The 12,135-nt window shown below is 16.0% G+C and overlaps 1 protein-coding gene across 1 annotated transcript in view; it reads left to right on the forward strand.

The window, feature by feature from the left end:
• Window positions 1-12,135, forward strand: part of LOC122713582 (protein rhomboid) — an 877,166-nt gene that overhangs the window by 610,509 nt on the left and 254,522 nt on the right. The window contains exon 6 of the mRNA XM_043934168.1: window positions 8,173-8,285. Within this exon, the coding sequence (XP_043790103.1) occupies window positions 8,173-8,285 (113 nt within the window). The remainder of the gene's footprint in view (window positions 1-8,172; window positions 8,286-12,135) is intronic.

The raw sequence follows: 12,135 nt of genomic DNA on the forward strand, positions 1-12,135 counted from the left end.
CAAAATGTATTAATGAAATAATTATCTACTGAAACAATAAATTTTAATTATAATTCAAAATAAATCTAAAAATGATATTATATTAAAAAAGTTATGAAAGCTGTCAATAAAACATAAAATTATAAAAACAATAATTTAACTATAAAATTATAAAATTAAAATTTAATTAACAAATAAAAAGGATTTATATCATGATAAATTCTATCAAAATAATTGATTAATTATTCGTGTAATATATTATAATATAATATTATATTAAATTAATAATATATATATGTTTCTAAATTTATTTATATATTATATAGTTTAAATTGTATCATTAATTAAATATGTATGATTAATAGTGTGTCGAATTAGAAAAAGTGTATTTTATGTTATAATAAATTCAAAAATTTTTTTTGTAATACAAAAAAATTATGTAATTATAAAAAATAAATTATCCATTTAAATATTATTTATATAATATGCAATATGCAAAATGAAAAAAAAAATAACCAAAAAATTTATTTATCACAATGAAAATTAAAATAGACTCATAGATATTTTGAAATTAATTTTATGAATTACAACTATATACAACTGTAATGTATATTTATTTGTAGTCAGTTAATTTACCATCTTATTCTCTGATTATTCACCAAGAAAGGCAGACATTTTATATTTATTTTTTAATTGTATACATCTATGTAGTAAATATGTTACTATTATAACAAGCTATTACGTGAGAAATATAAGAATATTACGAATCACTATGTAATGACATTTATGTAATGACATTTATTGGTCATTAAATTCTTTACTGAATGAATTTAATAAAAAAAGTCGTTTATCTTTTTCTGCCTATTATTTTATTTTGCCTATTAAAATAAAATATAAATTATAAATATATTGAGGATAAAAATTCATGGTAAAAATTATAAAGTTAAGAGGATAATACGTCTCAAAATAAAATAAAAATCAAAAATAACAAAATTAAATTGAAAGCTTCATTTCAAATAAAAAGAAAAAATTAATTAAGTATATTTGATTTATTCCCAATTAAATATGTTTATATATATATATATATATATATATATATATATATATATAAGAATCTTTATGCAAAAATAATTAAAATATAATTTAAATAAAACAATTTTTAAATTATATTTTAATTATTTTTGCATTATTGATTTTAAAAAATCGAATTTGAAAATTGAATACGAGTATCTATTTAATTAATCATTGATTATTTATTTAATATATTTTTCAATCAATATGTTTCAATTTAATTAAATCTAATTTTATCGAAAATTATATTTTATATTATTAATAATATTTCATCGAGAATTAATTAAATTTTCATGTATTTGATAAATTTTCAAATTTTATTTTCTCAAAAATTAAATCTCCAATGCATTATTATTTTTGATTTTTGTTCTTTTTGGTGTCATTTATAATATAAATTTATAATTTATATTATATATATATAATATAAATTTATCATTTATAATATAAATTTTGATATATATAAATATAAATAATTATTTTATGTATTATTCATATTATTTATATTATATAATTCATATTTTACCTATTATTTTATATCAATCTAAACATTTTATAATTTCATATAGATGTCTTAAAGATATTTGTTATGAATCATTTAAATAGTATTTGAATATTGAATTAGAAATATAAAAATTAATAATATTTTAATATATTTTAATATATATTCATTAAATTTGAAAAATTTAATGAAATTATTCTGTAGTAAATTTTTTTTTAGTAAAATCTTCTGGTAAAATATATTTAAAAGATTTTTCTAAAATATTTATAATTTTCTAATATATTTATAATATATTTATAATATTTAATAAGACATTCTCGTTATCAGATATTTTTAAGACATTTATTAAACCTTTCTTTATTTGGATATAAGAAAAATATTAATAGGCAATATAACTTTTTATGAAAATAATAATATTTATTAATTTTTTTATTAAAAAATCGATTTTTTAAATATCATACAGATATCCTCAATCAAAAAGTTAAAAAATGTAAACGATTGAAATAAAAAAAAATAAAAAACAAATGATAAGATATATTATTTATTATATATATTATATATACATATATATATTATATATTTATCATATATATTATTATTATTGTTGTTGTTGTTGTTGTTAATATGTTATATAAAAAATAGAATAAAATAAAAATGTAAGAACTACACATACAACTACACATTAAATAGAAACATTGATTTTATGACATCGATAAATTTAATTCTTTGTTTGCCTAGACTTTCCCCGAAGTTCAACAGTGTATATCTTTTTCGTTGCTTTTCCTTTATAATGCTTCTTTTTAAGAATCAAATGTACAAGAAATATTACAGTTTGTAAAAATTGGTTCTTCATAGCCAAAACATGCTCTATCGTGCATTGTTTCGATTTATCACCGTGCAACTGACACATCAGTTGTTTGAAACGGCCAAAACACGGAAAAAATCATAGCATAGTTATTTATAGATTATTTATTATGAAAAAATTGGTTCCATAGATTTTTTCTATCATAGATTTAGATTTTAACAATTATTTTTATTACATCTACATAGAAAATTATAAAATAATTAATAATTAATAAAAATATATATAATAATTATAATAAATATAATAATTAATAAAATAATGAATAAAACTTATTAATTGATTAAAATTTTTTAAATCAATTAATTATTATAATTTTTTTCTAATATTGTAATTATTTAATTGATTATACACATAATTAAACATAAAAATTATAAGTTTTAATTAACTAATTAAATAATTAATAATAATTATAAGATATGTCTCTAAAAAATTGATTAATTAATTCAAGTTATTTATTTTTTATTATTTTATTTATATTTTTTATTATTATATTTTAATTGATATTTATAATAAAATATAAAAATTATAATTCTTTAATCAATTAATTGATTTAAATGATTAATAATAATTATGAAATAGATTTCAAATATATGTTAATATATTTAATATACAAATTGGTTCTATAAATTACTATAATCTACTATAAAAGGCAGTCACGTATTTGTTACACATTAATTATTATAATTTCCAAATAGATAAATATTGGCAAGAAATTTTTATTTATCTGTCTTTATTATGATTTAACAATTTTATGTAACATTCATCGAGACTTCTCGTGATTTCTGTTTTATAAATATCATTAAATACTAAAAATAATAAAAAAAAATAAGGATTTTAAAAATTACTTTTCGAAAGGTTAAAACAAATACATTCTTATATTTATAATTTGAAAAGAATTTGTATTTGTAATTTGAAATTTGCTCTTTACCATTATGAAACTTGTTAGTTAATTTTTACCAATAAAATGAAATATAATGGAATAAAATTGGATAATTTTAGAAAAACATACTCGTAATTCATTTTTTTTATTTTTGAGATTCTTTCAAAATGTATTAACTTTTATTTCTTTGGTACTAACTTTAAATTTATTTTTATATCAATATTTATTTCGAACAATTATAAATTATTATAATAATATATTATAAATATATACTTTAAATTTCATTAACTTTAAATGAATTTGAAAAGTAAATTTTTTTCCATGTTTTTAAAACTATGTTTTTTTACTATATTTTTTTACTATATTTTTTACTATACTTTTAAAAAAATTTATGAAATTATGATCAAATTTAATATGTACAAGATTTTAATTTATTTTCTTTTTTTTTTATTATATAATATATAATAGTAATTTAATTTCAAGAAAATAACTTTCTTACATTAATATTATTAATTAATTGAATTTTTCGTTTTAAAAAAGTTAATGCTTTACACTGTGATTTTGTAATAAATACCGAATATTATCTAATGAATGTATCTATGAAAGTATCTAATGAATAATATCTAATGAAAGTATATCTAGTGAAAATTTCCTTTTATTTTTAATACTATTTATAATATTTACTTCAATTACTGGTTTTAGTATTATTTTCGTTTCATTAATATTTCGTAATTTAAAAATGATATTTTGATTGATATTTTTTAATTAATTAAAATTTTTATTTTTATTACATAATATAATATATACAGGTTATTATTACATACAGAAGTCAGTCAAAGGCTCAATTGATGATTCAAGGAATTGATTTCAAATAATTTTTTTCATTGTGAAATCTTCATTTCAACTTTGTTACGTTATTAACAAAAAAACATTGACCAATAAATAAATGGTTAATCAATAAGTCTACGTATTCTATGGGCAAAGTTTTTTGCTAATAATCATTTCGAAATTATTTCTGTATATCAAGAATTATTAATATTCTAAAATATTCTTATTTATATTTTTCTATTTTTATTAATATTTTAAACTGTCTCACTCTTTTTTTGATTGATCATGAACTTTTTAAATTTCTTTTAAATATCTTTTAATATTTTTTAAGATAAATTAATTTCATTATTTAAATAGCGTTTATAATTTCTATTATTAACATAAAATCAGATTAATTAACATTTTTATTCAGAACTAAAAATTTAATAAATTGTGAATAAAATAATAGTTTAATATAATATATTTATAATAAGATATTTATAAATTATTATTATAATTATTTATAATAAGATATTTATAAATATATTTCTCAATTTTAACTGATGAGAAAATAATTATATATAAAAATTTAAATATATAAATTCTTAAACTAATATATAATATAAACTATATATAATAAAAAAATTATTATATTTATTTTTTAATTTTTTTTATTTAAATTTGAATTTTAAGAATTTTTTTCATAATTTTTTCTTATAATGAGCTATTCATACCATGATATAGATTAAAATTATCATTCATTTAGTCAACTGATTTCATTCTTGTCATATACTGAATTTTTATTGCAAAAAATATAAGGAATTATTTATTACGAAATATAACAATAGATTATCTAATGTATAAAATTAACATCATTGTAATTTTCATTCATAATTTCGTAAACTATTTATTATAATTATATTTATTACAAATATATTATTATAATTTTTAAACTTTTTTTTGTGATAATTTAATTTTAATTAATCTAGAATTAATCTAATTAATATACTAAATATTATATATAAATATTATATATTATATATAAATAATAATTATATATTATTATATTTAATATATTATATAGTATATTATTATATACTAAATATTACATACTAAAAATATAATGATTTACATCTAAAAAATTATCTAACAATTAATGGAAATTACATTTCACAATTCATTGTAATTTGTAATTCATATTGCAAAATAATCGCTTCATTCGAAATTTAAATTATTTTAATAAAAAAAAAAGAAAATCAATAAATTTTACTTTTTTATCCATTTTTTCATTTTATAAATTACTATTTAATTTATTCTTGCTATTGTCAAAATCATTGATCATATTTATAATGACTGATGTGCACATCTGTCGATAATAAGCGATTCTACGGCCGATGTAGGCAATAGAAAGCTCTTACGCTACTGTATACAATATACACACACTTTCTTCTTTCTACATTAATACAAATTGCACGCGTAAGATGGTACTCGTGTTGTGGATATTTGTCTGTGCCTCGTGATACAAAGCTGCTGTATGTATATGACTTAACTCAAGTTACGAGTTAACTCAAGAGTTTGCTAGCGTTCTTTGCTTGGATTTGTCTAACCGCGTTAACGGATCCTGATCCAAATATTAGACATCGCGATTCGACAGCCAATAGAGTCAAGCTTCCTTCGTTGAATTGTGTCAAGAACTGCAATTATTTTTTGTACTATTGATTTTTTATCAAGTCTTTATTTCTCAAAATAGAAAAAAGTATTTTTTGTAGAAAATGGCGGACATTTAAAAATTTGTCTTTGAGAAATTAAACATTTTTGTATAAAATATTCCATTTAATTTAAATTTAAATTTAAAGAATTTTTTTCGTAAATATCCTAATTATCTCGTTTATTTTAATAAAAAAAAATATCAAAGAAGAAATGTCGAAGAAAACATTGTTTGATTAAGACACGAATATTATACAGAAAGTAAATTTTTTCTCTCTTTCTCATTTTTTTTTAAATTCCAAGATTATCAGAGTTTTTTTTTTTTAAGTGGGACTACATATTTTTATTCAATATTATTTTATTCAATAATATTTTATTTCAATATTATAATTAAAATCAATATAAATTAAATAAATCTATCTTGAATATTTATAATATTCAAAAAACATATGTTACAATGATATGCATATTTTTCTGATTCATTCTGAAAAAAATATTAAAAAGGCCAAGTTTTTGAAAAGATTTGTTATTACACTTCAAATATCTATTTTCATATTATATATATAATAAAATATTGAAAAGAAACTTTTTCTTTTCAATAATTATTTTTGCAATTATATAAATAATACTATTCTAATACAAAATCAAGTAATACAAAATCCTATCATTATGAAATTAATCGAAACTAACAAAATAACATTCAATATTAATAAAACATGTCTTAAAATAACTTTATAAAAATTGTAGGATTCTTCTTCTAATGTTAGAAAAACCTATTAAAAATAATATTATATATTAAATAATATATTATATAATAATATATTATATATTCTCTTTTTAAAATTAAATTCAATTTATTTTTTCTTTATTATATTATTATAGTATTGTAATATAATATAATATTTTTTAATTTATTATTATAATATCGTATATCATTGCCATAAATCTATCCTAAAGAAAATTTTGATATATTTTGAGCAATATAAAAAAAAATGTATTTTATTATTCTTAAAATTTTTTTCATGAAAATATATTTTTTATTCTTACTCTCTTTTCTCATTCTTATTATTCTAAATAATAAAGAATAATATTTTTTATTTGAAATAAAAATAAATAAAAAAATTAAATAATTAATAATTAATCTAAACAATATAAAAAATATATATATAAAATAAAAATGTTCTAAGATAATTCTAAGATATGTTTAATATAAAATAAATTCCTTGAATCTTATTTGAAAAATATTTTAAAATATTTTTCTTTAAATCTTTTTTCATAATTTATTCTGTGATGAAAAAAATGAGAAAAAAAATTACTTAAATTTTATTATTTGTGCAATCCTATAAGTGTTTTAAAACAATTGCCTTTCGAAATATCGATACATTTTCGTTTTGTCACAGAGTGTCTATGCTTCGCAACAGAATTTGACAGGACTAGAGTAAGTAGGTTATATATGCAATATTATGAAGTTATTGAACATTGACAATGTTAATCAACACAAGTATATTTGTATTTGCACATACATCAATTTATACAATTATTAAAATATAAGATTAAAGTATATCATAACATTATTTATTATATTCTATAATGTTATTGTAATGCTTATTAATTATACGTTTAAAAATAAAGTTATTTGTATTTATTCAATATTTTTATTCAATTGTGGAAATAGTTGATGACATACATTAATTTTTTATAAAATATTTATAAATGTACTAATAACTTACTTAATAATATACTAAAAAGCCATTAATAACTTTTATTATTTAATTGTGATTTTAACCTTAAATAATTCATCAATATAAAAATCTAAAATTAATCTATATTAATAAAATGAAATTTAATCTTATATAAATATATTATAATATGTATTATAATGTATTATAATGTAATATATTATATAATAATTATAATATTTTAAATATTATCTAATACATACGCGCATACACACGTATATATATTTAGTACATTATATTATTTACATATTTATTAAATACTTTCTATAGAAAAAAATTTATTTAAATATTGCATTACTTGTATACATTCATTGTAATATTAATAATAATATTATTGTTATAATAATAATAATATAATAATTGTTATAATAATAATATTATAATAATATAATAATTTATTTATAAAATACTTATTCATAAAAAATTTTCAGATTTTACATTAAAATAAAAATTGATAAACTATTTATAGATAAAATAATTTATAGATTAAATAATAATTAATAATAATATTTTTATAATAACAATATTAAAATAAAATAGTAATAGATTAAAAAATAGTAAATGTTTATTTTAAAAAAATAAAATTTCAATTTTAAAGAGAAAAAAAAAAATTATTCTGTTATAGATGAGTGGCAAACGAACAAGGAGTTTCAAATGCGCGGTTCACCATCGTGACCGTGAGATCTGCTCGGAAAACGATTTTCATCTGCTCGTACATGAGCCTCCTCTTTTTCGCAGGTATGATTATTTAAAACATTATTTTTAATAGCAATCAAAATATTTAAATATAAATGTATCATTTAAAATTAACATAAAAAATTTCATTTTTAAATTTTTCTTAGAAATTTTTTATTTTAAAGAACTTCTACGATAATGAAATTTTTTCTACAATTAAATATTTCAACAAAGCATATCAAAAACTAAGATGTTATAAAAAATATTTTATTAAAGACATTGGAATAGATTATTTTCGAAATTATCATAAATACAAAATACGACATAAAGATAAATTTATAATTATTAATTTTAATCGGACATTTTGTCGATGATACTTGATCTTGATATATGTCAAAAACATATGTTATCATCTTAAGTAATTTTTCCTTATAATTTAATCAGCAGTTTCTTACAGTTTTCGACATATATAAAAAATGAATTTCGCGTGCATCCATTATATTATATTAATCAGTATGTGACCGTCACTTATACTCTACTAAATATATTATAGTAAATATATTATATTAATTAATATATTATATTATATTAAATATATTAAAATATATTATACTAGCTAGTGTTCAAAATATAACGAGTGAAATAGTCAAAGAACTATTTCCGTATGAATTATAATGAGTTTGAAATGTCTCAACTATAACTCATAGAGAATTTTGGAATTCCACAATTCAAATATAATATAAAACAAGAAGAACTTTGAGAAACTAAAATTATAATGAATTACAAATTAAAATAATAAATATTAAATATATAAAAAATAATGCTATAAAGATTATACTAATATTGCTATCATTGTAACTTTGATTATTTAAAGTTTACTTTATATTTGAAAACACAAATTTGTTATGAATAGATAAATGCCATGATATTAATTCATCTGTTATATTTATATCTCTTATATATTTTGTTGTGATGTGTTTATATTTATGTATAAACATTTAAGTGACTGATCATCACAATACATCAATATAATATAAATTCAATATTTTTTAAAAAATAGTTACTATTACTATATTTTAAAATAATTATAAATATTATATATTAATATATAAATATATAAATATTCTAAAATATTTCGATTGTACGTAATTGAGTTAAAGTAAAGTTCTCAGAATGATATCCTTAATATATCAAGGACATAATGATTACAGCTGTTTATATATATATTTTTTTAAATATCTAAAAAATGGTAAAAAATCGCCAATTAAGTTATAAAGAATTCTTGATATATATATATTACTTGATAACATAATATAAACATATATTAGAATAAGTAATTATCGATAAATTTTTCTTTATCTTATTTATTATATAATTATATAGATACTTAATATTTTATTATTTTCTAAATTGTAAACATTATTATTAATTAATTTTAAATATATTTTGAATTTTACAAATTCGTAAATAAACATAAAAATTCAAATTTTATTTTTATGAATTCATTTGTTCATTTTTTGAAACTATGAATGTATTATACAAAATCAATTTTTTCAATCTATGAATATATAAAAGAATATCAAAAATATCAGAATATATTAAAAATATTCTATTGTTATGAATGTTATGATCTATGAACCAATTTGTATTCAATGAAATCTATAAAATTATTTAAGCAAAATAATATATCGCACGTAAATCTTTGTAATTGATCTATAACTGTCTCTTTTACAAAAAAATTTATTATTTTAGATTTAATTAGTGACTACATTGTTCCTGATTCTTTTGTGATTTTTCTTATTATTTGTTTGTAGTTTTTATAAGACAATAGAAAAGAATAATATATTTCTAAATACAATTTTTGTTCATATCTTATCATTTTAAATATTTTATACTAAAAGAATTAAATGTATTTACTGGACTTGCAATTAGCTTTATAATATAGAAGAAAGCAAGATTGAAAATAATTCTCTAATTTATGATAATTAAAAAATTATTATTTATTATTTATTTTTTATAATTAAAATTTAAAACATTATATAAATTTAAACATTAATATTTATCTTACGTATTATCAATTAATACGTAATATCATAAATATTACGTATTTATCGATTAATTAATATTTATTATAATTTTTTATTTATTAATATTTATGGAATTAATAGTAAATGTTATAATAGTAAATGAAAAAAAACATTTATAAAAAAATCTAAAAATAATTAAAAATTATAAAATATTAATAAAATAAAAAAATATTTTATATTATAATTATAACATTCTGAATTATAAACGAAAAACAAATGCTCAAATTCGCAATTTTTCATAATTTTTTATAATTATAATAAATCTAAAAATGTGTATATCTTTCGATGTAATTTTTTTATGCGTTAACTAATTTCGATAAAATTTTCTGCACAATTTATTTTCAAAGAGAATAAGATTTGAATAAAAAAATAATTTGACTATTTTTAAATTTTTTATTGAATATATTTAATATACAAATATTAACATATAAATTTATTAATCATATATAAATATATAATAAAATATATATAAAAAATGAATTTTTTTTATTAACTCGATTCATTTTAAAAATTTATAATATAAATTAAGACAATCTTTTTCGAAATCTCCGTTTAGAGATTATTATTATTATAAAACCCATCATTATTATAAAATTTCTTTCATATTTATATAAAAATATAATTTAAAAACAGAAATTTAGAAAAAAATATAATTTAAATTGTGAATAAAATGAAATTCAACTAAAGAAAATCTATTTTCTGATCATTTTAAAATATTTTATATTATTTATATTATTAAAATATTTTATATTATTATATTATTTATATTATTAAAATATTTTATATTATTATATTATTTATATTATTTCATGTTTCATTTAAATTTTAAAGTTTGTAAAAATAATACAAATTAGTATTATTATATCATTTTTATATGTATCATGTTTGAAAAAAAAATGAAATTTTTATTTATTTGATATGATAACATAATTATTGTAGTTTATTATTTATTCAAGAAAAAATACTGAAAAATATATCACTAATATTATAAGTATGAAAATATTAACTATGTAATAATTAATTATATTGCTAATATTTTATTGTTAAATTCATTTCTTAATGTTATTTATATTAATAAATATTAAATTTATTAAAATTTTAATAAAATTTTCGCAATACATCAGTTGGAAAATTACTTTAGATAATCCCTTTGAGATTCAAATCTTTTTGACAATGTACAAATTAAATATTCTTGAAACAAATTATTTTTCTAAAAAAATAATATAAAAGTTTTTAAAATATAAATATGATATAAATAATTTTTGTTTATTTCATAGTATCAATTTTCAACAAAAATTTTCCTCATGAAAAAATTTCCCTCTAAAAAATTTCAAAAAAAAATTAACGATTTTTAAAATTTAAAAAAAAGAATTAATGGTCATTCTTTGAATTATCTTAAAAAATTTTCTTCATTCAAAATTTTCCTTTATTTCATAGTATCAATTTTCAACAAAAATTTTCCTCATAAAAAAATTTCCCTTTAAAAAATTTCAAAAAAAAAATTAACGATTTTTAAAATTTAAAAAAAAGAATTAATGGTCATTCTTTGAATTATCTTAAAAAATTTTCCAAATTTATTCAAAAAATAAAAATTGTGAAATAAATTAGATTCTAAAAAAATATCTGATAAAACAAAGTTTGATAGACAAGAAAAGGAAAAAAATAAGGAAGAAACAATAAAAAGGAAAATTAGAGAAAAATCAATGAAATGATAAAGAGTGAAAAAATGAGAAAAGGAAGAGAAAAAAAAAGAAAAAATTCCATTTTATTATTTTGTTGAAACATTCGACAACAAGGATCTTTTTCCTGTATTTCAGTTCTATATG

This window comes from Apis laboriosa, unplaced genomic scaffold (genome assembly GCF_014066325.1).
Source record: "Apis laboriosa isolate Shangri-la unplaced genomic scaffold, ASM1406632v1 scaffold25_cov139, whole genome shotgun sequence".
Classification (NCBI taxonomy): Eukaryota; Metazoa; Arthropoda; class Insecta; order Hymenoptera; family Apidae; genus Apis; species Apis laboriosa.